At 52.5% G+C, this 26,960-nt stretch overlaps 2 protein-coding genes across 2 annotated transcripts; both read left to right on the top strand.

Annotated features, from left to right (window-relative positions):
* The first annotated feature begins 223 nt into the window (after window positions 1-223).
* Window positions 224-4,950, top strand: TLCD2 (TLC domain containing 2). The gene is made up of 4 exons (XM_074160817.1): window positions 224-405; window positions 896-978; window positions 1,836-1,918; window positions 3,500-4,950. Exons 1-4 carry the CDS (start codon window positions 224-226, stop codon window positions 3,875-3,877), a joined length of 726 nt encoding a protein of 241 aa, XP_074016918.1. The 3' UTR covers window positions 3,878-4,950.
* Window positions 4,951-7,410: 2,460 nt separating this feature from the next.
* Window positions 7,411-26,869, top strand: PRPF8 (pre-mRNA processing factor 8). The gene is made up of 42 exons (XM_074160505.1): window positions 7,411-7,510; window positions 7,589-7,757; window positions 8,357-8,521; window positions 8,620-8,838; window positions 9,418-9,630; window positions 9,910-10,035; window positions 10,113-10,218; window positions 10,740-10,930; window positions 11,103-11,222; window positions 11,302-11,491; window positions 11,673-11,792; window positions 12,123-12,257; window positions 12,368-12,497; window positions 12,872-13,068; window positions 13,167-13,373; window positions 13,463-13,626; window positions 13,990-14,116; window positions 14,227-14,419; window positions 14,779-14,966; window positions 15,172-15,410; window positions 15,896-16,042; window positions 16,284-16,494; window positions 16,801-16,917; window positions 17,007-17,254; window positions 17,437-17,616; window positions 18,080-18,215; window positions 18,796-18,965; window positions 19,277-19,406; window positions 19,589-19,735; window positions 19,977-20,137; window positions 20,802-20,993; window positions 21,495-21,732; window positions 21,981-22,109; window positions 22,693-22,806; window positions 22,950-23,123; window positions 23,378-23,571; window positions 23,908-24,147; window positions 24,241-24,382; window positions 24,724-24,864; window positions 25,110-25,249; window positions 25,369-25,571; window positions 26,544-26,869. Exons 1-42 carry the CDS (start codon window positions 7,411-7,413, stop codon window positions 26,696-26,698), a joined length of 7,008 nt encoding a protein of 2,335 aa, XP_074016606.1. The 3' UTR covers window positions 26,699-26,869.
* The last annotated feature ends 91 nt before the right edge of the window (window positions 26,870-26,960 follow it).

Below are 26,960 nucleotides of genomic sequence, written 5' to 3'. Positions count from 1 at the left end.
GCCGGGGCGGTGGCGGGGAGGTGCCAGTGCCCGGGGCGGTGCCGGTGCCTTGGGGCGGTGGCCGGGGTGGTGCCGGTGGCCGGGGCGGTGCCGGGGAGGTGCCAGTGCCCGGGGCGGTGCCGGTGCCCAGGGCGGCGGCAGGGAGGATCCCGGAGCCGGGCGAGGCGGAGCCGTCGAGCAGGGCGACCGGTGCCCATGGGAGCCCGGGGCCCGGTGGATGCCCATGGCTATCAGCCCGGGGCTGCTGTTGGTGGCCGGTTCCTTCGCAGCCTTCCGCTTGCTGAACCGGGGGCTGGAGCGGTTGGTGCCGCCGCCCCCCTCGGCCCGGCGCAACCGCTGGAAGTGGCGCAACATCTGGACGTCGCTGGCGCACAGCGTGCTCAGCGGCGGCGGGGCGCTGGCCGGGTGAGCGGCCCGGGCACCTCGGAGCTCCGGGGGGCATCGGGAGGCGGGGGGGGCGGGGGAGGACGGAACCGGACTGGCGGAGGGGATCGGAGGCACTAGCGGGGAATGTGGGCGTCGAGGGACCCCGACGGGAAGCCTATTGCCAGGGGGGCGCCGAGGGAGATTGAGCCCAGAGCGGGGAGGGGGGAGGGATGGAGGTGTTGGGGGACCCTGCAGAACATTGGGGAGAGTGTGGAACTGGAAACTGGGGGGCACTGAGAGATGGAGGAGGGATCGAGGGGTACAGGGGGACCGAGGGACAAGGAGACACCAAGGCAGCAGGGGATAGGGAGACTCTGGAGGAAACAGGAGGACGGGGGTGGCCGTGGGGGGACCAGGGGAACAGGAGGGCTCCAGGGGGGTCAGCAGCACCAGGTGGGCACCAAGGACACTGGAAGGGAATTGGGGAACCCTAGGCACTGCCCAGCACTCACGGTCCCTCTCCCTGCAGGTTCTGTCTCCACCCTGGGCTGTCCGAGGATCTGGTGGGCACGCACCCACCTGGGGCACACAGCCTGGTCGCTGTGTCTGTAGGTGAGGTGGGGGAGCGGGCTGTCCCCTGTTCTGATCCCTGGGGGGGTCCCCGGGGGCTTGTCGGTGCCTGACACCAGCCCCTCGAGCCACATCGCAGGCAGCGATGTCTCAGGATCCGGGACAATCGCCCTATTCTTGGCAAAGGACAGTGGCTCCTTTCTGTCCCACAGCACCCGCAGCCAGGAGGTACTGGGCACCAGGCTGCCGGCCACCATCCTCGCGGGGCAGCCAGGGCTTGGGGCATCCAAAAAGGGGTTGGTGCAGCTCCCCCTAAAGCCTTGATCTAAACCTGCTGGTGTGGAGGCCAGACACTTTGAATCCTCTGGCTGTGTGAAACCTTTCCTTCCCCTCCCCTTGTCACCTTCTTGCAGATGTGTCACCAGCCCTGTGGTTCATGCTAACAGGCTTCCTGGCATGGCTACAGCTCAGCAAGGAGGTTTGAGTACCTAAAATGCTGACATGGGGTTGGTTTGGTGGCAGCAAATCCTGCAGCTGTTAAGGGCTCCAGGCTGAAAGGACTTGGGGTGGGATCTGATCCCGGGATGTTAACATGGGTGAGGGTCCATGTGCTGCCTTCCCTCTCACCCTTCTCTGGGAAAAAATCCAAGTGATCAGTTAGTTAGTGCCTCTCCCTAGGGGCACAGACCCAACACACACCGATTTTCTTTCTCCTGCTGTGTGTGATCCTGCTCTGTGCGTGACTCACCACCCACCCAGGGTTTGCACTGAGCTGTGCCCATCACTTCGCTGGGGGTGCTGCCCAGCCCAGGCGGGTGCAGAGCTTCCTGAGGCGAGGGAGGGTCCCTTGGCATATCCCTTCCTGGTCCCATCTTTGCTCACAGCCTCTTTGTTCCCAGGTTATTTCCTTGAAGACTTTGTGGACATGTTGTGCAATCAGAAACTTCACCAGTCCTGGGAGCTGCTCTTCCATCACTCCGTGGTGAGTCCACTGGCCGCTCTCTGAGGGACAGACCCTGGCACTTGTGCCACCAGGGAGGCTGGGGCTGTGGGACCTGAGCAGGGTGACTGCTGTTGCTAGCGTGGGTGTTTGCTATCTGTTACAAAATCTGATTTTTCAGCATGGAGAGAGGAGCCCAGCAGCCCAGACAGCAGGGCTTGGGGCTCCTCTTGGTCCTGTGGGACTCATGTACTCTTTGAGGCTCTGCGAAAAGGTACCCAGAGGTGGGGTAGGAAAAAAACCCAAGTGTGCACAGAGTAGAGGGGCAGACAGCTGGGCTGGGAGGATGACACATAACAGTGGCGTGGACAGGCGGTGACCCAGGTGTCCCCACTGGCACAAGCGATCAGCTCAGCTCCTGCCAGCTCTCGGCCACTTGAGCTTTTGCCAGGAAGGGCTGCACATCGCCTCCTTCCACCTCCCACTCCCTGGGATGCTTTCCTCTCATTCAGATCAGAGCATTGGCCATGGGGTTGGGGTGGCTGGAGCAGCCGTGGTGCAGTAGCCCCACATCAGTGCCCTCTGCCTGTCTTGCTGCTGGCTGCTCCCAGCGTGGGTTTCTCTGGAGCGTTGTGGATGCTGCAGGACAGGGGGATGGCACAGCCCAGCCTGGAGCTGAGCAGCAGAGAGGCTGTAGGGTACGAGGGGAGGCACAGGGGTCTGCTGGGCCTGGGGGACAGGGACAGTGCTGGGACCTACCTGGGATGAAGTGGGGGAGGTGATGGTCAGTCCTGTTGTCTCGCAGAGCCCAGCGAGCCCCACAGCTCTGCCGGCCACTGCCAACGAGTCAAAAGGTCATTTTCACAATAGAGCTAATTCAGGCCAGGACAGTGACTTAACAAGCAGGGAGCAGATAATCTCATTAAAGACCCAATACAGAGAACAGCATTAATGGTATAAACTGAAGAAAAGACTGAGTGTGCTAAAGCGCGGGCAGGCAGAGCCTCTCCCCCCGCCTGGCAGGGAGGGTGTGGGGCAGGAATCACACCCGCTCTGCCCCCAGCAGCCCTGTCCTCTGCTGCAGCGTCCAGCAGCCCTGGGGTGCTTCATGCCATGCTCGGGGCATCCCATGGGACTTTGATGCACCAAAGTTTCATGCCTGTGCTGGGGAGAATCCCTGAGCCAGCAGCAACATGTCACCCTGGGCTACATGTCTCCCTTCCTGCCCCATTCAGCCATTCACTGTGTGTGGAAAAACCTGCTGGGCCACAACCAACTGCTTTCCCCAGGCCACAATAGCAGGGTTAGGTCTGGCTGCTCTGTCTCCTCTGCCAACCTGGAGTTTATAGAAATGTTTCCCTCTCCTCCCACAGGAAAAAATAAAAACCCGCTCAGGTTTCATGTGATGGTGGGGAGGCTTTATCTCATGCCTGAGGCTGCAGTGCTGGCTGGAGGCTGCCACGCTGCAGAGATATGTGTGGGGTGATGACCAGTGGTTTGGCCCTGGTGTGATAACCATTTCCATCTCTGCTCCACGCTGCGCCCAAGCGTGGAGGGCTCTGGCTTGCAGAAGCTGAGATCAACCAGCTCCTGGGCTCAGCCTCTCTTCTTTCTCCTTCCCAGGTGATTGTCTGCTTTGGTATTGCAGTGCTGCTCCATCAGTACGTCGGGTTTGCCCTCGTGGCTTTACTGGTGGAGATTAACTCCATCTTCCTCCACCTGCGGCAGATCCTGCTCATGGCCAACCTGGTGCACACCACCTGCTACCGCCTCAACAGCATCATCAACCTGGGCACCTACGTGGTGTTTCGCATCGCCACGCTGGCCTGGATGACCCGCTGGCTCTTCCTCAATCGGGAGAACGTGCCCCTGGCAACGTATGCTGTGGGCACGGTGGGCATGGCAATCATGACGCCCATGAACATCATCCTCTTCTACCGCCTGCTGCGTAGTGACTTCTTCAAGTCCAGCCGGGAAGTGCAGTGGGAAAAGGAGCAATAAGCACCCTTCCCCGCAAGGTCCAGGGGATGAGCAGCCCCGAGCCCGTGGAGGAGGGCAGCAAGGCACAGCAGAGAGTGAACGTGGCTGTTTCAGTACCTTGCATGGAGGATCCACACTAACAGAGCACCTGGGCTTTTCTTGTGGCTGCAGATCCTGGGCCCTGCACAGCAGAGAAGGTACTCACGGACCAGGCACTGGGGCTCTGCTTCCCCTGCACCTTTGGATGATGTGGTTGAACAACCAGGGGCTGCTCAGAGAAGCTTTGACAGCTCTCACAGCTCCCCGAGGCACCGCTGAGATGAGAAGGGAGCAGAAGAGCACTGTTTCCCCACTGCTCTTCCAGACATCCAAACACCACAGTGTGTTTCTAACCCCTTCGGTGCTGTAGCCCACAGCGTCCCATCAGCCAGGGGACACTGTGCTCAGCCCTGCATTCTCTGTGGCACTTCCCATGGGAGCACGACCAGGCAAGGGAGGCTCCAAGGCTTCACCCTCGAGGCCAGGGTCCATAAAAGCCAAATCCTGCACTCATGAGTCCTTCCCGAGGAGATTGTCCCAGGTGGGTGATGGAGGGAGGCTGAGACCTGGCTGGGTGGGGGTCCAGGTCAGGGGCAGAGCACTGGGCAGTGGGTGCTGCAGCGCTGTGCTGGGGGACAGTTGCCCAAGTTCTCCTGACAACTGGAGCTTTTCCCATGTTATTTTGTTCCCAGATATGTTAAGTGCCCATAAATGAGCATGGGAGAGTGTGAGTCGCTGGCCAGGATGATGCTGTGTGATGGTCACTTCCCACAGATGTGGAGTTTTCAGGCATAGGCATTTAATAGGATTTAGGCATCTATTAGGAATGAAAAGTTCTGCTGCAGAGCCCAGTGTAACGCTCTTAACCACCAGCAAGAGCTCTTACTAACACGAGCTTTTAATAAACAGCTGCAAATTAAGTGGCTTAAGGGGAAGGGGCTTAGACAAAAAAAGGGACTCAGCTTCCCAGCCTGCTGCAGGGGTGTCACTGCTTAGCACAGCACTTCTTGTCCCGTGTCTCCCCGCTGTGGAGTAAAAATACACTGTACACTGGCACAATCTACCTCTCTCAGGGTTTTTTCCCCCCCTCTCCTTTCTATGGAGGAAGATGAAGGTTTCTCCCGTTCCTGCTGATGCTCTCCTGCCCTCCTAGGCCAAGGGGAGGCTGCACTTTCCTTGCAGTTGGCAACTGGGAGGCTAAATGGCAGCAGGACAAGTGCCAGCTCCCGCTGTGGCTCTGCCCTTAGCCCTGCTGCACCGAGCCGCTTGCGACCTGCGGGGTCAGGAAAGCGCTGGCTGTGAAATAGGGCAGGCTGCAGGCAGAGCACCCAGCACGTGGCTTCGCTGCTCTCATTCCTGATGCTGGACGCCAGCTTGCAGCAAGGCTACGATCCTTGTGGTTGGCTCCGCCTGTTCCTGGAGGCCTCCTAGGACAAGGAATCGGAATTTTAAAACTTTTTTAACTCCACGTTTCCCTTTTCCCCCACCGATTCCCTCACACTGAACTGGTCCCCCGGCAGCCCAACACTGTGTATGAAACCAAGATCATCCCACTCGGGGTTAATGTGTACCGGTTTTGAGAAATCCACTGGATGTGTCGTGCTTTGTGTGGCAAACAACCTTTAACTCAAAATCTCTCCTTTGGTTTGAAAAGCTGGGGCACAGGCTGAAACTACACACTGCTCGGGGTGGGCGGTACTTGTTTCGAGGAGGAAAATCAGGGAGCAGACACATTTCTGCCTGGGCAGGGAAAGATGAGTGATACGTGTGGGCAGTGGGAGGCTAGAGACGACTTGTGGCCAAAGCCGCTTATGTTTCTATTTGTGGAGAGCGCAGGGAAGCTTGCAGGTGGTGGAGATACCTACTCCGTGTTTGGGTTTGTCACCTGAAGTGGTGTTTAGGTGCCCATGTGCCTCTCGACTGCAGAGCTGGCAGCCAGGGCTTTCTCTTCAGTTTGACCCATTTACACCCAGTTTTTGAGGAGCTGCTCCGCTGATCCCTGCCCTTGGCACAGCCTCTGTGCCCGCTCAGCGACGCTGGCTCCGTTCTCTGGCCTCTGCCCACTCCAGGGACGTTTCTCAAGGCCTGGATTGTGTTCCCGCATTCCTGCCATCACGTGGGTGTCGTGTACCCCCGGCACACGGGGCGGAGGGCCCAGGAAGCCTGTCTTGGGAGCTTCTAATCAGACGTGATTTTCCCACAGCGCTACAGTGGGATAAATGGTGACTTTGCAAGTTACTGTGGCTAAACACGGGTTTACCCTGTGCTTGTCCCTCCTGATGGAAAATGCCACAGCCTCGGCTTGGAGGGCTTTGGAAAGCGACCTGCCCCTCTGGTCACCCCATAAAGGGGTTCACAGGGCTAGAGGGAGCATCTCCCTCAGGGAGTTACTCTCCAGGGAGCTGTGCCCCAGCCTGGCACTCACCCACACCCCCTTCAGCCTCGTCCCACATCCCAAGAGCCCAGATCTCCTCCAGCACAGGCTCCTCTCCCCACGGGGATCCCCCGGGGAGCCCCCACCCTGCCGAAGCCCTAAGGCAGGCAACCCCCCGGCTGCAGGGTGGCCCGTGGTGAGGGGCTGAGCCCGTTTGGCCGACAGAGAGCTGGATGTTGTGTTCTCACAGGGTGCTGGGCGGGCACAGAGGGCCAGGGGGCATCTGTGCTCCCGGGGGGGAGGCTGAGGTCACTAAGGGGGGGTGGCTACTTGCTGAGGCATTAAGGGCCATAGTATGGCCATGAGGGAAGTGCTGAGGGGTGAAAGCTGTCGCTCCCGGGGTCTCTAGGATGCAGCGTCCTCCTGCAATGCCTGGGGCTGTGGGGTGGGCCTGGGTCCGTGGGGGGTCCAAGCCGGAAGTGGGTGGGGGGCAGGCCCTGGGGGCGCACGGGGGCGGCCGAGGCGGGCACTGTCCTCACGGAGGGGGCCCTCCAGGCCCTGCCCCAAAGGGGGATCCCCCCACACCGCCCCACCGAGGGTCCCCCCGGCCCCGCACGGGCGCCCCGCTGCGCCCCTTGCCCCACAGCGCCCCCTACAGGGAGCGTGGGGTAATCTGCGCCAGGCGTTGTCCAATCAGAGCCGGCGCCGAACTGTCACCGTTGCCTCTCTCCGCCAATCGAAAGCAGCGAAGGGCGGGACCGGGGAAGGCCGGGCATCCCGCCGGAAGTGTACTCCAGGCACAACTTCCTTTTCTCTTCCGCTTTTGGCCTCGCCTCCTGCCCCTCCTCCGCGTTCTGATAGGCTGCGCCTGCTGTCCCCGAGGCTGCCCGAAAGCTGATTGGACAGCCCTCCCGCCTGCACGCCCCGCCCACATCCGGGTCTCTGAGGCGCGGAGGCGACGGCGCTGGGCCGCCATTGTGGTGGGGAGGCGCGGGGCGTCGCGGCAGCCGGTGAGGGCGGATGGGGGGTGCTGGGGGCCCGGGGACGGGCGAGGGGGGGGCGCTGGGAATGGCGGGGAAGAGGTTGGGTTTGGCTCCGTCCCCTCCCTGAGCCCCTCTCCACTCCCCGCAGGTGCGTCGCCATGGCCGCCGTCTTCCCGTACCGCGGCGGTTGCGCCCCAGTGCCGACCCCGCTGGCGCCGCTGCCCGACTACATGTCTGAGGAGAAGCTGCAGGAGAAAGGTGAGTAGGACCAGCCCCTGCGCCCCCGTCCTCCCCAGCGGGAGCAGGCCTGACCCCGCCGTCTCTCTGTCCCTGCAGCCCGCAAGTGGCAGCAGCTGCAGGCCAAGCGCTATGCGGAGAAGAGGAAATTCGGCTTCGTGGACGCGCAGAAGGAGGACATGCCCCCCGAGCATGTCCGGAAGATCATCCGTGACCACGGTGACATGACCAATAGGAAGTTCCGTCACGACAAGCGTGTCTACCTGGGGTAAGGGACCCCCTTCTCCAAAGGGCTTTCCTTGTCAGTTGTGCATAGAAGGCAGCATAATAGCTCGAGGAGGGTGGGATAACCAGGTGGCACTAGACTACCAATACAGAAGAAGATAAGCAAAGGAAGTTGTTGCTTTGAATTTTTGAGAAAAGTATTACACTGGGTAGCACCTTATGAGAAGTTGGGGGAGAATACAAAGTAGCTAACATACATTTTTTTGCAAAATTAAGGAGCATCATGAGTGCTTCTTTGCTGTTTGGATTCAGAGAGCTGTTCTTATGCAGATCATGATCCATAGCACTAACTTACCGTTACCCATAAAAACTCCAGAAATTCACGTGGAAATTTTTGGTTTGTAATGTTCTTAATGTGTGACAATCTCTCGGAAACCAAACCAATAGAAAACTTTTCTGTAGTCTGATATATGAAGCACAAGGATAGAATAGGAAGTTCACGGATTTGTCACTGAAGACCTTTATGAACAGGTTAGATGAGCAGTTTTCGGGAGTGAAAAGTGTAGAGGTAATTGCAGCAGATTGATGGCTAATTTCTTGAGATCCCTTCCAACCCTGATTTTCCTTGATCTCTGATTATAGCGCTCTGAAGTACATGCCTCATGCTGTTCTGAAGCTCTTGGAGAACATGCCCATGCCCTGGGAGCAAATCAGAGATGTTCCAGTCTTGTACCATATCACAGGCGCCATCTCTTTTGTGAATGAGATTCCCTGGGTCATAGAGCCAGTGTACATTGCTCAGTGGGGGTAAGTGCCTTCTCCCCTTGCCCTGGTGGGAACTTGTGAGCAAACACTGGTGCGTCCTCAATAAAAGCAATGTTTAACGGTCACTGGGTTTCTGCCAGGTCCATGTGGATTATGATGAGGCGAGAGAAGAGGGATAGGCGTCACTTCAAGAGGATGAGATTCCCCCCGTTTGATGATGAAGAACCCCCTCTGGATTATGCTGATAACATCCTGGATGTGGAGCCCCTGGAAGCGATTCAGCTTGAGCTGGATCCAGAGGAGGATGCTCCCGTCCTGGATTGGTTCTACGACCACCAGCCGCTGAAAGACAACAGGAAGTACGTGCCACAATTCACTGGGGGGGGAAACAAATGCAGTACATAAATTACCTGTACATAGTAGTATACAGCCTTTGGTTGTGTTATGCTCGGCAATGTGTGATGTTGGTGGGGAGAGAAAAACCTTCCTTCAAGGATGGGAGGGAGAACCTGATTGTTGTAAGGCTATACCGCTTGTCGTCAGCATCCAGCGAGGGCAAACAAGGTGTCTCTGTCCAGGAGGGCTGCTGCCCAGTTGACTGCTAAAACTCTGGTCTTACCATACCATTAAGATGACAACCTGGATTGTCTAGTTGGAATTCCAGTTTATATTTGCTGGGAGTGCACAGATGTTGTGTATCAGTTTGGGTATGGAGGAGATGAACTGGAGCAGTCGGTATTTTCTGGGCAGATGTAGTCCATAGTGGCCTTTAGCAGTCCTGCAGCCTTTCTTTCTGTTTAGAGGGACCCATGTGTTAGCTGTCCTTAATATTTTCAGGAAATGATGGGAAGTGAGAGGTGTTCTGGTTATTTCTGGACCTTTGATAAAGGCCCAGTTGTCTTCTGGCTGTGTAGTGAGTGTGCTTTGTTCTTTTGCAGGTATGTAAATGGTTCAACGTACCAGCGTTGGCAGTTCACTCTCCCCATGATGTCCACGCTGTACCGGCTGGCCAACCAGCTGCTCACTGACCTCGTGGATGACAACTATTTCTATTTGTTTGACCTGAAAGCATTCTTTACCTCCAAGGCGCTCAACATGGCTATTCCTGGAGGTCCCAAGTTTGAGCCTCTTGTGAGAGACATCAATCTTCAGTAAGTGTTGGGTTTAGGAGGAAAGATAAGTTGTTATCTGGAAAAAGGGATGGGAAGGTTGATGTGTTATCAAATGTCTTGCCTTGGGTGAACAATTCCTGGGTGTTCGCTCCCTTTAGCATTAAATCTGTGACGCACTTGCTGCTTTGGATGCTGAATGGTTGCTCGTGTGAAGAGAAGGCTAAAGGAAAAGCACTGATACTGTCTTCAGACAAAAACGTTTGCCTTTCTGTTCCCCTGAATGTTCATATAACATTTTCTTTTTGTCTCTTTTTTGAGGGATGAAGACTGGAATGAATTTAATGATATCAACAAAATTATCATCAGGCAGCCGATTAGGACGGAGTACAAAATTGCTTTCCCTTACCTGTACAATAACCTGCCACACCATGTCCACCTGACCTGGTGAGTGCAGCAGCTTCAAGAGCAGGGAGAGGAGGGGAAAGCTGTCACGGTGCTCTAATACGTATTGTTTATTGTAGGTATCACACTCCAAATGTCGTCTTCATTAAAACAGAAGATCCTGATCTCCCGGCTTTTTACTTCGACCCACTGATCAACCCCATTTCACACAGACATTCTGTCAAGGTGAGTCTCTGTCCAAGAGAGCCTGTGATAAACCCCACCTGTGGAGGTGATGGGGCTTTAGTATCTTGTTTGTAACCTTGTTTCTAACAGTGGCACACACACATAGATATTTCATGAGAAAACAATAGCCCTTTCACACACCCCCCCCCCCCCCCCAGTTATCATTTGTAGACATTTTCTACTTCTGGAGTTGCACAGTTGGTCTCTGTAGGGTACAGCCCAATTAACTGTTATTTTAGAGTCTTCTGATAGGTTATTTATCTTTTTGGTTGCCTATTATGGAGCTGACATCTCCCTTGAGTTACCTCCATAACACCTAGCTCAGGGTTTAGTAGCCGAAGCTAGTTCTCAGGCCCACTGGCGTTGGTGTGCCTTTTGGGGTTGGTGTGCCTTTTGCTTCTCTGCTGCTCAGCACTGTCACACTTCTACCGTGAGAGCAGAGAAATGGTTTTTACTTGGTTCACTCTGAAAACTGAGCTGAAGCAACCAGAAAACTGATGTGTGGTATTTCTGCATTTCAGAGTCAGGAACCATTGCCTGATGATGATGAAGAGTTTGAGTTGCCAGAATTTGTGGAACCTTTCCTGAAGGATACCCCGCTCTACACAGATAACACAGCCAACGGCATTGCGCTCCTGTGGGCCCCACGGCCCTTCAACCTGAGGTCTGGGAGGACTCGAAGAGCTCTTGATATCCCACTGGTCAAGAACTGGTGAGTTCTTTTCTGGTGGAAGGGGTGTTCTAGTGATTGTGACATTATTATCTTGTTAGGATGAAAATAAAATAATGACATCCTGTGGTGTCTGGTTTCTAGAGATTTTAGGAGAGTTTCTGGAGTAAGGAGTGCGAGTTACTTGAAAAATTGAAGTATGGTTTATCCCTAGGTACCGTGAGCACTGCCCAGCAGGCCAGCCAGTGAAAGTACGGGTTTCCTATCAGAAGCTACTGAAATACTATGTTCTGAATGCGCTCAAGCACAGACCCCCCAAGGCCCAGAAGAAGAGGTAAGTGGGGGGTCTCTTCAGCGGGGAACTGCTGATCTTTGTAGGGGATTCAGCTGATCATATTCTCTGCTCTCTCCAGGTACCTGTTCCGATCCTTCAAGGCTACGAAGTTTTTCCAGTCAACGAAGCTGGACTGGGTGGAAGTTGGCCTGCAGGTGTGTCGCCAGGGCTACAATATGCTGAACTTGCTGATCCACAGAAAGAACCTGAACTACCTTCACTTGGATTACAATTTCAACCTGAAGCCCGTGAAGACTCTCACGACTAAGGTATTGGTCCATGCGCTATTTTACTCAAGGGTAAAGTTTAGCTGAAGATTGTTAAGCTTGTAGCATGGTAAGAGACCACAGCGCCTCAACTGTTCGGTTGTTGTTACAGACTGACCAAATTGGAGCTGTTTCACTCTTATATAATGCTGTTACATAAATCCTGGATTTTTGTCTCTTCCAGGAAAGGAAAAAATCTCGTTTCGGTAATGCTTTCCATCTGTGCCGAGAGGTTCTGCGGCTCACTAAGTTGGTGGTGGACAGCCACGTCCAATACAGACTTGGAAATGTGGATGCATTTCAGGTAGGCTCATCTTTTTTTTTTTATTTTTTTTAAAAGCAAGGAGGGGAAGTTGAGAGGAGGAGTGGAATATCTGGGCAGGCTTATATAAAATGCCCAGAATGCCTGAATGTTGCAGTGTTACACAGAAGAGAGGGAACAACGAAAATGTACAGCATTGCGTGAAATTCTGCTTTTACCCTAGTTTATAAGAATCGATCATTGTATGAATCAGTGTTAGGAGCTTTGTATGGCCTAATACACTCTGCTCCTGGCTGTGAAATAAACCTGCTTTCTTGAGGCAATGCCTTGCAGTGTTCATTGTTATCTCTGACTGTGCTGCCTGTGTTTCAGTTGGCAGATGGCTTGCAGTACATCTTTGCCCATGTGGGTCAGCTGACAGGAATGTACCGGTACAAGTACAAACTGATGAGGCAGATTCGGATGTGCAAGGACCTGAAACATCTAATCTACTACAGGTTTAACACAGTAAGTTCCACTTTTCCACATGATAGTGACCTGATGTAAACTGGGCAACAAGGGAGGAATTCTGGAGTGTCAATAAGTGACCTGCTCTTACCTCATCTCTCTTCTTCCAGGGGCCTGTGGGCAAAGGTCCTGGCTGTGGCTTCTGGGCTCCAGGCTGGAGAGTATGGCTGTTCTTCATGAGGGGCATCACGCCACTGCTGGAACGCTGGCTGGGGAATCTGCTGGCCAGGCAGTTTGAAGGTCAGCACACTGTGTAAATCTTGCACGTGGGAGGAGTGTGTGGTAAAGATTAATACTGTTTATTTGCCAGCTTGAACTCCAGTTTTCTCTTCCAAGCAGTGGTCTGTACCCATGCTCCATACCAATCCCAAGAGCTATTGACTGGTTTAGAGCTCTTAAGAGGCCAGTGCCCCCAGAGTAGGTTCCAAATGGAAGTGGGATTCCCCACTCCATAGCACTAGGGGGTCCACAGCCTCCTAATCCAAACTGATCAGAGATGTTGCGGCAGTGTAATTTCTTCAGACGTCCTGCACCTCCCTGCACTCCCGTATTGGGAAGAAGGAGGAGCGCTGCCCGATAATGTCAGACCTGCTGAAGTACTTTGCTTTTTCCAGGCCGTCACTCAAAGGGTGTAGCAAAGACTGTCACGAAGCAGCGTGTGGAGTCTCACTTTGACCTGGAGCTGAGGGCAGCAGTTATGCATGACATTCTGGACATGATGCCAGAAGGAATCAAACAGAACAAAGCCAGAACCATCCTGCAGCATCTGAGCGAGGCCTGGCGGTGCTGGAAGGCCAATATTCCCTGGAAGGTAAATCTCCCACTTGGCCTTTTGGTTCAATTTTAACATCTCCCAGGTAGAACTGCTCTTCTCGCTCCTGCTTCCCTCACATTACTGTCCCTCCCCAGGTGCCAGGGCTGCCAACTCCTATTGAGAACATGATCCTGAGGTATGTGAAGGCAAAAGCTGACTGGTGGACAAATACAGCTCACTACAACAGGGAGCGGATCCGTCGGGGTGCCACTGTGGACAAAACCGTCTGTAAGAAGAATCTGGGCCGGCTGACCAGGCTCTACTTAAAAGCTGAGCAGGAACGGCAGCATAATTACTTGAAGGTACTTCTGTCCAGCCTGAGGTTGCCCAAATTGGTGTTATTTTCATAGAGAAGCTTTCACTGACTAATGCTGGTGGTGTGGTTCTGCAGGATGGGCCTTACATCACTGCGGAAGAGGCTGTTGCTGTGTACACAACCACAGTGCACTGGCTGGAGAGCAGGAGGTTCTCACCCATTCCCTTCCCCCCGCTGTCCTACAAGCATGACACCAAGTTGCTCATATTAGCCCTGGAGAGGCTGAAGGAGGCTTACAGGTGAGCACTGGGAAGTGACTGTGTTCTGCCAATGGGCAGACATCTGCACTGGGAAGGGCTCCTGAAGCTATTTTGTTATCCATTATTCCTGGAATTTGGCGTGCTGTAAAAGTTACGCTGGTGGACTGGTAAAGGCCATAGGTTGTGATAGTGCCAAGGCCACCGGGGGTTCCTCATGGACTCTGCCACCTGGGGCAAAACCAATACCGTGCTTGTAAGGGTCATTGGGCATCTTTGGGATGTGGATTGTGAGGAGTTACTGATCTTGATCCCCTGGGTTGAACGGTGTCTTTCATCATTTTAATACAGTGGCCCTTGGTTTGTTCATACTTGGGTGCGTGAGCTGTTCTTTCTCACTTTCAGTGTGAAATCTCGCCTGAATCAGTCGCAGAGAGAGGAGCTGGGCTTGATTGAACAGGCTTATGATAATCCTCATGAAGCTCTGTCCAGAATCAAACGACACCTTTTAACTCAGAGAGCCTTCAAGGAGGTGAGCGTCCTGGTGAAAGCCAGACAGTACTAAAAATGGTGCTGCATTCAGGAGCTAAACGCTAAGACTTCGTGTTCTCTGTAAAAGAAGTTTTGCCTCTTCTTTTTTAGGTGGGAATTGAGTTCATGGATCTCTACAGCCACTTAGTTCCCGTTTACGATGTTGAGCCCTTGGAGAAAATCACAGATGCCTATCTGGATCAGTACTTGTGGTACGAGGCTGATAAGCGACGACTTTTCCCTCCGTGGATCAAACCTGCTGACACTGAACCTCCTCCGCTGTTGGTGTACAAGTGGTGCCAAGGTTCGTGAGATCTTGTATTCCGTGCAAAAAATGAGTTTTCTTATTGGGAACTTGCTTCCTACAAGTCCCCCTGGAAGCTGAGTTTTCATATTTGCAACTTGCAGTCAATAGTTGTTACAATAAGAGGCTGTATTTTGTAGGTTTATATATATATATATATGAGTATATACTGGAGGAGGAGAACTTCCATAGCATTTGTGGTTGGTTACATATTTCTGATCCCATTTCTGGGTAGCCTAGAAGGATCAGAGGCTGAAAAATCAGACATTACAGGAAATACGCCTATGCCCGGAAGGTGCTTCTGCACTCTGAGAAATGCGTTGTGGCAGGTAACACGACAAGCTTGTTTTTCTCCTCAGGCATCAATAATCTGCAAGATGTTTGGGAAACAAGTGAAGGCGAATGCAATGTGATGCTGGAATCTCGATTTGAGAAGATGTATGAGAAGATTGACCTGACGTTGCTCAACAGGCTGTTGCGTCTTATTGTTGATCACAACATCGCTGACTACATGACAGCCAAGAACAACGTGGTGATCAACTACAAGGTGATGACTGCTGTCAGGAAAGGGGCTGTGTGGACTGTAAGATGGAAAGGTTTTGGGCCCATGGGGGAGGAGGGAACACAAGACTTTCCAGAGAAAGAAGAGTAAGAAAACCTTTCTGGGTCCTGCTAAAGAGCAGCTGCTCAGGTAAAAGGCCTCTGGTCTATTGTGACAGTCAGGTTCTCACAATTTCCTTTAATTTCCTCAGGACATGAATCACACAAACTCCTATGGCATTATTCGTGGGCTGCAGTTTGCTTCCTTCATTGTCCAGTATTATGGGCTTGTGATGGACCTGCTGGTGCTGGGTCTGCACCGTGCCAGTGAAATGGCTGGGCCTCCCCAGATGCCAAATGACTTCCTCAGCTTCCAAGACATTGCCACCGAGGTGGCCCATCCCATTCGCCTCTTCTGCAGATACATCGACCGTATCCACATCTTCTTCAGGTGAGAGCTCGGCGGCCCTGCTTTCCTCAGCTGAACTTTTGTTCTGGCATCTTGCAGCAGATGCTGTGAAAGTGGGAATTAGTGCGCTCCTACTCCAGGCTTTTGTTCCCTTTGCTAAGGAAGATCAGGAATATTTGGATTGACAGACTTCCCAGAACAACTGGGTGTCCGTACGCCTCCTGTTGCTTTCTCAGGCTGCTTTTCTGCAGCTTCACTGGACCAGTAGAAAAGCAACAATATCACAAGCTAAATTGTTAAGAGATTTTCCGCTGGTAAAATAAGCCTTTTCTGGCTTCTTAGCAAGTGGACATAAAAATTTATGAAGCCTCCTTCAGTGGGAGGATACAGAAATCAGATGGTAACCTTCAAACATGCTATGGTGAACAGCAAGTTCGTATCCATAAGCAAGTCCTTATCTGTTTGGGCAGACTGATGTTCTGAGAAGTTGGTCGTGTAACTCTGGATCCTGTTCTGTGCGTTTCCAGGTTTACAGCAGATGAGGCAAGAGACTTGATCCAGCGGTACCTGACAGAGCATCCAGATCCCAACAATGAGAACATTGTAGGCTACAACAACAAGAAGTGCTGGCCCCGGGATGCTCGGATGCGCCTCATGAAACATGATGTGAACCTGTAAGTGCTACAACCTGGAAAAAACAAGTGAGGGCAAGGTGGGAAAATTAGTTGTAATAAATAACTGTTGGAGATTGATAGGCAAGTGCTCAGTAAGAAGAGAGATGAGGGATCTGTGTTGTAATGCTTGATGGTGAGTGATGGGTGTGAGAGACTGTAGTGCTAGGAAAGCACTGAGAACTTGCCCAGTTCCTGTTCCGCTTCAGTAACAGCCTGTCACTGTGCACATCTTGTTTTTCAGTGGTCGTGCTGTCTTCTGGGATATCAAGAACCGCTTGCCTCGGTCAGTCACCACAGTGCAGTGGGAGAACAGCTTCGTATCAGTTTACAGCAAGGATAACCCCAATTTGCTGTTTAACATGTGTGGCTTTGAGTGCCGCATCTTGCCCAAGTGCCGCACCAGCTACGAGGAGTTCACCCACAAGGACGGTGTCTGGAACCTGCAGAACGAGGTAGGGTGAGGGTTTGGCAGGGTGGGAGAGCAGTCCCTGCTTGGCCCGTACCTGGCATTGAAGCAGGGTTTGTACCTGCTGGGACCTCTAGCAGGTAGTTAAAATGAGCTGGGTATGAACTTTCCTTCCCAAGAGGGGTGGGAAATCCTTGGCTGAGGCTGAGCCGGGACCTGAAACTGTAGAGGGTGCTCTTCGGCCTCTTCTCTCCCCGTGTTTCATAAATGCCCAATGGCAAGAGCTCATCTTGCTCTCTTGTGTTGGAGAGAGGGCTCCCAGGAGGGAACTGATGTCCCCGTGCTCTTGTAGGTCACCAAGGAGCGCACAGCTCAGTGCTTCCTGCGTGTGGATGACGAGTCTATGCAGAGATTTCACAACAGAGTGAGGCAGATCCTCATGGCATCTGGCTCCACAACCTTCACTAAGGTAAGGTGGGAGGAGCTGTGTGACAGAGCTTTCTGTAGAAAGATGCTTGGAGAAGGGGCTGAGAACTGATCCTTTGGTTTCTTTTCTAGATTGTCAACAAATGGAATACAGCTCTGATTGGCTTGATGACATATTTCCGGGAAGCTGTTGTAAACACTCAGGAGTTGCTTGATTTGCTGGTGAAGTGTGAAAATAAAATCCAGACTCGAATCAAAATTGGTCTGAATTCCAAAATGCCCAGTCGTTTTCCACCGGTGGTGTTTTACACCCCGAAAGAGCTGGGGGGTTTGGGCATGCTCTCCATGGGCCACGTTCTCATCCCACAGTCTGACCTGAGGTGAGTTGTGCTGCTCTGTCCTAAATGCCTACATGAGTTGGGGGTTTTGTTAGATACTCTTTCCCATAAAAATATGTGAGAATGCTAAACCATGCCTTGTTATAGGGATATGTTGCCTTTATGGCAGTGTGACCTGTGAATTCCTGTCACTCCTACCTCACTCTTGTGCTTCTTTGCTACAGGTGGTCTAAGCAGACAGATGTTGGCATCACTCACTTCCGCTCAGGAATGAGTCACGAGGAGGACCAGCTCATACCAAATTTGTATCGTTACATCCAGCCCTGGGAGAGTGAATTCATTGACTCTCAGAGAGTGTGGGCAGAGTATGCCCTCAAGCGACAAGAGGCCATAGCCCAGAACAGGTGGGTTTCCATGTGCCATCAGATCTCTGTGTGTGTGTGGACGGGCAGTGAGGGGAAGTATCGCACTGTCTCAGGGTTCTGGAGACCTCTCTAGGCCACCCACAAAGCTGCTGTCTTACCTCTGGAGGAGGTACGGGCTCTGCAAGCAGCTATTACGCCTGTGGCACAGTTTGAGGGAAATGCTATGCCAGGTGGTGCCAGGAAAAGCTGACATCAGACCTGTTTGCAGTTAGTTCTGTGCACTTAGAAGGGCAAGGCTTTTCCTTTTGGCTGTTTGACATCAGCGTGATCATAGTGATGGCTATAGACACCTTGCTGAGCCTCTGAGTGCTTGGCATTTTAGAACATCTCCTGCCAGAGCCCTGAGGTCTGTATTATTTCTGTGATCTCATCACCTGAAATATTCATTAACGCATTGCTCTAAAATTGAGAGGTAACAAAGGATGGGGATTTTTTTCTTCAGGCGTCTGACTCTGGAGGATCTGGAGGACTCGTGGGACAGGGGAATTCCTCGTATTAACACCCTTTTCCAGAAGGACCGCCATACCTTAGCTTATGATAAAGGGTGGAGAGTCAGGACTGACTTCAAACAGTATCAGGTATTGATGGGGAATTTCTCTGGCTGAGCGTGGGGTTCAATGTCCTTTCACCTTGCGTTATTGCAGGTGCATTTCCTTGTCTGTCTGCTGCAGGAAGAACGTGGAGCCATGTGCTGGGACTAGTAGAGGCTGTTGAGAACCAAGTGCTTCAAAATCTGTAGCTAGCAGTTTTTGAAGCATTTCAATAGATTGCAGTGTCTTGGGGAACACCACGCTTAGTGCAACCAAGTGTAAAGAAATCGGTTCTGGAGAGGGAAAAAAAGGTCCCAAAACAAACATTCCAAAATCTTAAGTTTTAACAACAGTGGAAAGATTTATTATTTAAAGCCTCTATTAGTGGCTCTGTAGAAGGTCAGTCCCTGAAAGATAAAAACATCATCTTAAAATTTTGCAGTCTGAATTGCGTAGTAGTATTGACTGAACTCATGTTGTAGGGACTGAGGGAATGAGGCTTTTTGCTTGTTATCTGACATCATCATCATCATCATCATCATCATCATCATCTTGGTTCCTGCAATTAGTGCAGTTAGGTTAGACGATCTGAATACAAAACTGCTCACTAATGCACTGTTGTCTCCAGGTCCTGAAACAGAACCCGTTCTGGTGGACACATCAGCGCCATGATGGGAAACTCTGGAACCTGAACAACTACCGCACAGATATGATCCAGGCCCTTGGTGGGGTGGAAGGGATCCTGGAGCACACTCTCTTCAAGGGCACTTACTTCCCCACATGGGAGGGTCTCTTCTGGTAAGAGAAACCTTGGTGTCACCTTGTCTTGCAAACTGGAGCTTAGTGGTGCACCAGGAGGAGTCCTCAGCTCAAGCTGTACTGGTTCTGTTGAGCCCTTTCCATTTTTCAGTCCTCGAGTACACTGTGTAGTTCAGTTGTGAGGGCACCTGGAATTGGGCTGTAGCTGAACTTCAGCATGGAAATCCATGGAAATTTCTTTGCATGAAACAATCTTCCCTGCTCCCGGTGTGTGTGTTCCCTGTCTCTGTTATGTGTGGTACATGGCAGTCAGTGGAGATGAGGGGACGTCTTACACAATTGTCTTCTAGGGAGAAGGCCAGTGGCTTTGAGGAGTCCATGAAGTGGAAGAAGCTGACCAATGCCCAGAGATCGGGTTTGAACCAAATTCCAAACAGAAGATTCACCCTGTGGTGGTCTCCTACCATTAACAGAGCCAACGTAAGTACCTGGAGCTTTGTACCTGTAGAAACTTCCACTAATTGAGAGCAGTGAATTGATCTAACTAATTCTTTCAGAACATCTCTTACAAATGAGCTAAATCCCCTTACAAGTAGCTGCTTCGTTTCTAAACTTCACAACTTGTGCTGTTGGGTGTTCTCACAGCTCCTTTTCCTTTGCAGGTGTACGTTGGGTTTCAGGTGCAGCTGGATTTGACGGGCATCTTCATGCATGGCAAGATCCCCACCCTGAAGATTTCTCTCATTCAGATTTTCCGAGCTCACTTGTGGCAAAAGATCCATGAGAGCATCGTCATGGATTTGTGTCAGGTGAGGAGTATGTTGACTCGGTTTGTTTCTGCGCAATGCTCACGTGCTCCTTGTGTACCAGCGGCCTCCTGCAACAGAGATTGTCCTGGGGATTGTAGCAGGGCTACCCCTTCCTAAGCAATTTGACAGGGAAGAGGAGAAAATGGGATTTTCCTGGGTGCTTGTTTCAGCTCTCTGTTGGGGATAGATTCTTTAGCTGGGTTGCGTGAACACACCTCATCTTTGACTGCCTTTTTCCCAGGTGTTTGATCAAGAGCTGGATGCTCTGGAGATTGAGACAGTGCAGAAAGAGACAATCCATCCCAGGAAGTCATACAAGATGAACTCCTCGTGTGCAGATATCCTTCTCTTTGCTTCCTATAAGTGGAATGTGTCACGTCCATCATTGCTTGCAGATTCCAAGTGAGTGTTTCCTTTTTCCCTCTCCTTGATCTTGCTGCAGAGCAGAGCTGCTGAGCCAGACATCCTGAGCCAAAGCCCTATGTCTTGGGCACCTGGGGCTGGTTTTCTTTGGGGACACAGGAGGACATAATCATGCTTGGCAAAGTGCAGGGCTCGTTTGGGTAGATGGTTGCAGCACCACCTAGCACTTCCTTCTGCAAAACATGAAGACTGTCGTTGCTGCTGTTTTCTTCTCCAGTTGATCTTTCCCCTGAGCTCAGGAGCTCTGAAAGGTTCTTCAGGAAAGTCCATAAAGCTGGGCTGTCCTAGAGCCAGAGTCTGGAGTGAGTTGGACACTGTCTGCACTCGTGCTGTGTTCAGTTCGACTGAACCTTCACCAGACAGTCCCCGGGGGAGATGACCCTCGTTGACTGCACAGTAGAGGAGTAACTGCTGCTTTGTTTAAACCTGCAGCTGAACCCCGTTGGCTGAGGGTTTCTCTGAACAGCTTCTGCATTCAGCTGCTGTATGAAGAGAGCAGTAGAGTCCCTTTTCGGGCTGGTGCGCAGATAGTGGCTGGCTTCAGTGTTCATGCTTGGTGGCAGTTACTCTCTGTCATAGACACGCAGCAACTGCAGGAGGGTTTTGTGCAGGATTAAATTGTTCTGGCTTGCTTTCTCCTCAGAGATGTGATGGACAGCACCACCACTCAGAAGTACTGGATAGATATCCAGCTGCGCTGGGGAGATTACGATTCCCATGATATCGAGCGCTACGCAAGAGCCAAGTTCCTGGACTACACTACGGACAACATGAGCATCTACCCATCTCCCACTGGGGTGCTCATTGCCATCGATCTGGCCTATAACTTGCACAGGTGAGATCTGCATCTTCTGTATTTTAACTGGTAGTTTGTGGCTGTGTCTTAGTGTGTCTCCAAACTGGGTTGTGTCCTAGGCAGGAGGATGAGGGGAGAAGGCAGAAGCCGGCGGTGCGCAGGGAACGGGACAGGGCAGCTAGGCAGTGCTTTCAGGTTGCCCATGTTTGCTCATTCAATAGTAAAGGTTCTGTTCTCCCAGCTCACTAATCATTAGTTTTCTTAAGAGATTTCTGTCTGACTCTTCTTGGAGCTAAAGGACAGGCTTTGTTTAAAGGCCCCCTACAAGTGGGGACAGCTGTTCTTCACTGGAAAACTAAGGGGAAAGTCCCAGCAAGCAGGCCTCTGCTCCAGTGTACTTGTTAGAGAAAATGCAGCTTTTGTGGGAGTGCTGTGGCTTCCCACTGGGAAAAGTCATGGGAAGACTTGTGCATAGCTGTTGTCTCTTCGTCTCAGAGCTGATAGTAACAACTGGGTCTTCTGGTTTTTTTTCCTCTTCAGTGCTTATGGGAACTGGTTCCCTGGGAGCAAACCTCTGATCCAGCAGGCTATGGCCAAAATTATGAAAGCGAATCCTGCGCTGTATGTGTTGAGAGAACGAATCCGCAAGGGGTTGCAGCTGTACTCATCTGAGCCCACAGAACCGTACCTGTCCTCCCAGAACTACGGAGAGCTGTTCTCCAACCAAATCATCTGGTTTGTGGATGACACCAATGTCTACAGAGTGACCATTCACAAGGTGAGGCCAGAGGTGTATCTCGGGGAGAGGGAAAGGCCAGGGAGTGTCAGTGTCCTTTGCTCGGGGTGGTTGTGGAGACACGTGTGATGGAAAACTAGGAATCAACATGGACCCAAATTTTTGCAGTGTGCACGGAGCAGCTCTTGCGTTTCTGGTACGGTTCCTGCTCAGAGCACACAGCGAGTCGGGTGTACGTGGACAGGCTACATTCATCCCATTGTACTTTTCGCTTTTGCTTGTTTTCTCAGACTTTTGAAGGGAATTTGACCACAAAACCCATCAATGGAGCCATTTTCATCTTCAATCCCAGGACTGGACAGCTCTTCCTGAAGATCATCCACACGTCTGTGTGGGCAGGACAGAAGCGTCTGGGACAGGTAGGGCCTGGGCTCTGGGCTGTGAGCTGGGGGTGGGCTCCGACTGCTTGGGGATACTCACTTGAGCAGAAGACATCACGAGGATCTTCAGCTTCCTGCCTCTCGACGAGTTTAAAACTCCAATTTCCCATGTGTAACCTGTGCTCAGGAAGACATTAGCGTGGGATATAAAAGTAAGAGAGCGCAGGCGTTGATGTTGCAGGGCTTTTGAGGCTCTGAGGCGTAAAGAGTTTACATCTTCAAGCAGGACTTCAGAAACAGCGCTGTGCTCACTGGTACAGCAAATCACGTTGCACTTGGCCGTACATCCAGTGCAGTGAGGAGGCTCTCAGGTGGCAAAGCCAGGGAGGCGGTGTAGCCGGCTATTTTTTCTGAGCCAGTCAGGAGTAACTGAACTCCAGGAATGGGAACTGCCCTCTGTGATCGGTTAGAGGGAAATGCTGGGCCTTGTCACTGATCTGGAACAGGCCATAAATTTCAGTCGTATTTTTAGAATTTGGTTTGAGTCTCTCTAATTCCCAGAGTCATGGAGACGCTGCTGTTTGCAGGGAGATATTTCTCTAACCCTCCTGTCTTTCCGTAGCTGGCCAAGTGGAAGACTGCCGAAGAAGTGGCAGCCTTGATTCGATCACTTCCTGTGGAGGAGCAGCCCAAGCAGATCATAGTGACACGGAAGGGCATGTTGGACCCGCTTGAGGTACCGATGCAGATACTGCTCTGTGGGGACATTGTGGAATCTTTGGGAGGCTGCAGAACAGTCCTGTGTTCCTGTGAAGGACTTTATCTGGACCAATGTTCTACAGTAGTTGTGAGCTAATTCCTCTTCTCGATAACCTCCAGGTGCACTTGCTGGATTTCCCCAATATTGTGATCAAAGGCTCAGAGTTGCAGCTGCCCTTCCAGGCCTGTCTGAAAGTGGAAAAGTTCGGTGATCTCATCCTGAAGGCTACTGAACCCCAGATGGTTCTCTTCAATCTCTATGATGACTGGTTGAAAACCATCTCTTCCTACACGGTAAGCACAGCGGGCCCAGTCTGCATTTTGCTTTGCTGCTGATAAATGAGGCAGGAGCCAAGGCTTCAGAGATCCCTCACAGCTTGTTGCTGGGGAGCACTTCGCTCTGGGTCTGCCTGGATTTACCTTCAGATTGATTCCACTAGCACTTCCCATGTAATGTCGGTGTTCCCAAACAGAGGAGTGCAGTACTACGGCCATGTATATTTGGTTTCCTTCTTTCTGACTAACTGTGACTTTCTTTCTTCTCCAAGGCATTCTCTCGTCTGATCCTGATTCTCCGGGCACTGCATGTGAACAACGATCGAGCCAAAGTCATTCTGAAACCGGATAAGACAACCATAACGGAGCCTCACCACATCTGGCCAACCCTGACGGATGAGGAGTGGATCAAGGTGGAGGTGCAGCTGAAGGATCTCATCCTTGCTGACTATGGCAAGAAGAACAAGTAAGCAATAATCCCGCCAGCCTTTCCTTCCTGCTGTGTGGCCAGAGCGCACCTTGTGGAGAGTAGAACACTTTTCAAGGGCCTTTGGCAATGAACTGTCAGCTTTTTAGGGAAGCTGGTTATTATTATTAATTGCTTTGTAGTAAGGCAGATAAAAATGTCTGCTCCAGACTTTTTCTGATCTGCACATCGTGTGATTTGGTCCCTCCTCTTGTCTAAAAAGCTGGGGTTTCATTTTTCATAGCGCCCTGAGTGGATGTTCTGAGCTCGTGCTTTGATGAGAAGGGTCCAGAGTGTATTTTGAAATGCCTGACTTGGGTGGGTTTTCTCTTCCAGCGTGAATGTTGCATCCCTGACACAGTCAGAGATCCGAGACATCATCCTGGGCATGGAGATCTCTGCCCCCTCTCAGCAGAGACAGCAGATTGCAGAAATTGAGAAGCAAACCAAGGAGCAGTCGCAGCTGACGGCCACACAGACCCGCACTGTCAACAAACACGGGGACGAAATCATCACCTCTACAACCAGCAACTACGAAACCCAGACTTTCTCCTCCAAGACGGAGTGGCGAGTCAGGTAGGGAAGCAGACGGGGCTGTTGGGCAAGGAGGAGGTCAAAAGGCTCAGGAAGGGGTCTGTGCCCCCTCTAATAGTTGTCTTCTCTTCACAGAGCAATTTCTGCTGCCAACCTCCACCTGCGAACAAACCACATCTATGTTTCATCAGATGATATAAAGGAAACGGGTTATACCTACATTCTTCCCAAGAATGTGTTGAAGAAATTCATCTGCATCTCGGATCTGCGGGCCCAGGTGAGTGTACGACGAGTGTGTTACAGCTGTAGCCCACGCTGCTGGGCACACACCAGTCGGGACCCTAGTGGCCAAGGGCTGGGGCTTGTGAAGCCCTCTATGCTGGAGACAGACACTGGCAGTACAGCTCAGCACACAAGTTCTAGCCAGGTCCTGATGGCTCCTCATGGTCCAGACTTGGCAGGAAGCTCAGCATTGAACAGAACTACGATGTTCTCCTCTAGTGAGAACCTGCTGGCCAAGAGATACTCTCCTTATGAGTGCAGGGCAGGGCCCACCCACTCTCACACAGTTACAGGGAGGTCTGTTCTTGCTTCTGAGGCTGGTGTCTGTGTTCCTAGATTGCAGGTTACCTGTATGGAGTGAGCCCCCCCGATAACCCCCAAGTGAAGGAGATCCGATGCATTGTGATGGTGCCCCAGTGGGGAACACACCAGACTGTGCATCTCCCGGGGCAGCTGCCACAGCACGAATATCTCAAGGTGAGTTGAGCTTCTGCTCCCAGTGTGGGTGGAAGATCACCTTCTCCAGTCAAGGGGACTTAAGGTGGTGGGGCAGCTTCCCTTGGTCTGCTGTGGATGTGGGACTTGGGGGTCCAGCCTGGAGCCAGCCTGGTCTGGGACAGGGTGAAAGGGCAGCCTTTGGTCCCTGTGTGTTTTTTGCCGTGCTTGAAGCCGTCTTGTTTTAAACGTCTCTCCTTTCTCTGTAAAACACTTCTTTTTGTCAGGAAATGGAACCTCTGGGGTGGATTCACACCCAACCAAACGAGTCCCCTCAGCTCTCGCCGCAGGACGTCACCACCCATGCCAAGGTCATGGCTGACAACCCCTCCTGGGATGGGGAGAAGACTATCATCATCACCTGCAGGTGAGAGGCAGGGAGGCCTCTGTGTGCCCCCTCTGGCAGAAGAGGAGTGTTTGCTCGCTTCTGGTTTCCCTCCTCCGCCCCACATCGCTCTGACTGGCCCCATCTCTCCGTTCTCTCAGCTTTACGCCGGGCTCCTGCACGCTGACGGCCTACAAACTGACCCCGAGCGGCTACGAGTGGGGCAGGCAGAACACGGACAAAGGGAACAACCCCAAGGGCTACCTGCCATCCCATTACGAGAGGGTGCAGATGCTGCTGTCGGATCGTTTCCTCGGCTTCTTCATGGTCCCAGCACAAGGGTCCTGGAACTACAACTTCATGGGTGAGCTGCCCCGGGAAGGGGAGAGGAGAGGAGGCAAGGCCAACAGCTTGGGGAGGAGAAGGAAGTGGCTCCTCAGGAAGGCGTTCCTTACCCATTCCTCGGAGCTTGACCTTCCTTGGAGCGCTGGCAGGGACACCAGCGTTGTGGCCTGACCTTTCCTTGGTACCAGCACTGGGATGTTGGTTCTCAATGATTTTTCGGTGGCAAGAGAGCAAACTTGACAGAGGGGGGAAGTAGACATCTTGTCTGTCTGGACTGTGTCTGGTCTGTTGCCACCGAATAATTAATCCCTGTCAGGCAGAAGAGATAATAATGGAAAAATCAAGAGAAAAGCTGTGCCCAGTAGGGCTGAACCACAGACAGCTGCCGAGGGGAGAGGGGCAGACAACACTTGACTAGCAGAAGACCGTGGGGACATTGCGCTGTAAATCTCTAGGGGAAGGAACCCAAAGGGTGATGATTTTCATAGAATGGTTTAGGTTGGAAGGGACCTTAAGGACCATCGAGTTCTACACCTTGCCATGAGCAGGGACACCTCCCACCAGACCAGGTTGCTCAAAGCCCCATCCAGCCTGGTCTTGAACCCCTCCAGGGATGGGGCAGCCACAGCTTCTCTGGGCAACCTGGGCCCAGGGTCTCACCACCCTCACAGTGAAGAATTTCTTCCTAGTATCTAATCTAAGTCTCCCCTTTTTCAGTTTAAAACCGTTCCCCCTCGTCCTGTGGCTCCACTCCCTGATCAAGAGTCCCTCCCCAGCTTTCCTGGAGCCCCTTTAGGTGCTGGAAGGGGCTCGAAGGTCTCCCTGGAGCTTTCTCTTTTCCAAGCTGAACCCCCTCAACTCTCTCAGCCTGTCCTCATAGGAGATAACTCTCTCTTCAGGCATGGTCTGATTTCTCATGAGGGTAGAGGGCTTCATTAGGCTCCTGATCAATGGTGGAGACAGATGGGTGATGACGGACTCTCTTTTCCAGGTGTTCGCCACGACCCCAACATGAAGTACGAGCTGCAGCTCGCCAACCCCAAGGAGTTCTACCACGAGGTCCATCGTCCTTCTCACTTCCTCAACTTCGCCCTGCTGCAGGAGGGGGAGGTCTACTCCGCCGACCGGGAGGACCTTTACGCCTAGTCCTGCCCTGGCCCCCACTCTTAGTACTGTTGATATTCAACAGCCTGTGTGTGTCCCCCCAACTGCTCCCCACCCTCCCTCCCTCTCCCCCGCGTACCCCCCTGTGCCCCCGCCTTGTGTCTCGGGTTGTTGTACCCCATCCAGTCGCTCAATAAATTTTGTACCAACGGGAGCTCGTTCCCTGAGATCCCGCCTCGGCGGGGGCGGCCCCGGACGGGGCGGGACGGGGCGGAGCGTGTGCGGGGCTGCGGCGGCGGCGGCG

This window comes from Numenius arquata, chromosome 18 (assembly GCF_964106895.1).
Source record: "Numenius arquata chromosome 18, bNumArq3.hap1.1, whole genome shotgun sequence".
Lineage (NCBI taxonomy): Eukaryota > Metazoa > Chordata > Aves > Charadriiformes > Scolopacidae > Numenius > Numenius arquata.
The sequence above is the reverse complement of the archived record's forward strand: the minus strand, read 5'-3'. Positions and strand labels throughout refer to the sequence as shown.

Excerpts from the sequence above, each read along its gene's own strand:
- TLCD2 (XM_074160817.1), top strand. The coding sequence starts at position 224 with ATGGCTATCAGCCCGGGGCTGCTGTTGGTGGCCGGTTCCTTCGCAGCC. Across the intron at positions 406-895 it reads GGCGGCGGGGCGCTGGCCGG|GTTCTGTCTCCACCCTGGGC; the intron begins GTGAGCGGCCCG and ends CTCTCCCTGCAG. Across the intron at positions 979-1,835 it reads CCTGGTCGCTGTGTCTGTAG|GTTATTTCCTTGAAGACTTT; the intron begins GTGAGGTGGGGG and ends CTTTGTTCCCAG.
- PRPF8 (XM_074160505.1), top strand. The coding sequence starts at position 7,411 with ATGGCCGCCGTCTTCCCGTACCGCGGCGGTTGCGCCCCAGTGCCGACC. Across the intron at positions 15,411-15,895 it reads CGTATCCACATCTTCTTCAG|GTTTACAGCAGATGAGGCAA; the intron begins GTGAGAGCTCGG and ends GTGCGTTTCCAG. Across the intron at positions 24,865-25,109 it reads CACAGCACGAATATCTCAAG|GAAATGGAACCTCTGGGGTG; the intron begins GTGAGTTGAGCT and ends TCTTTTTGTCAG.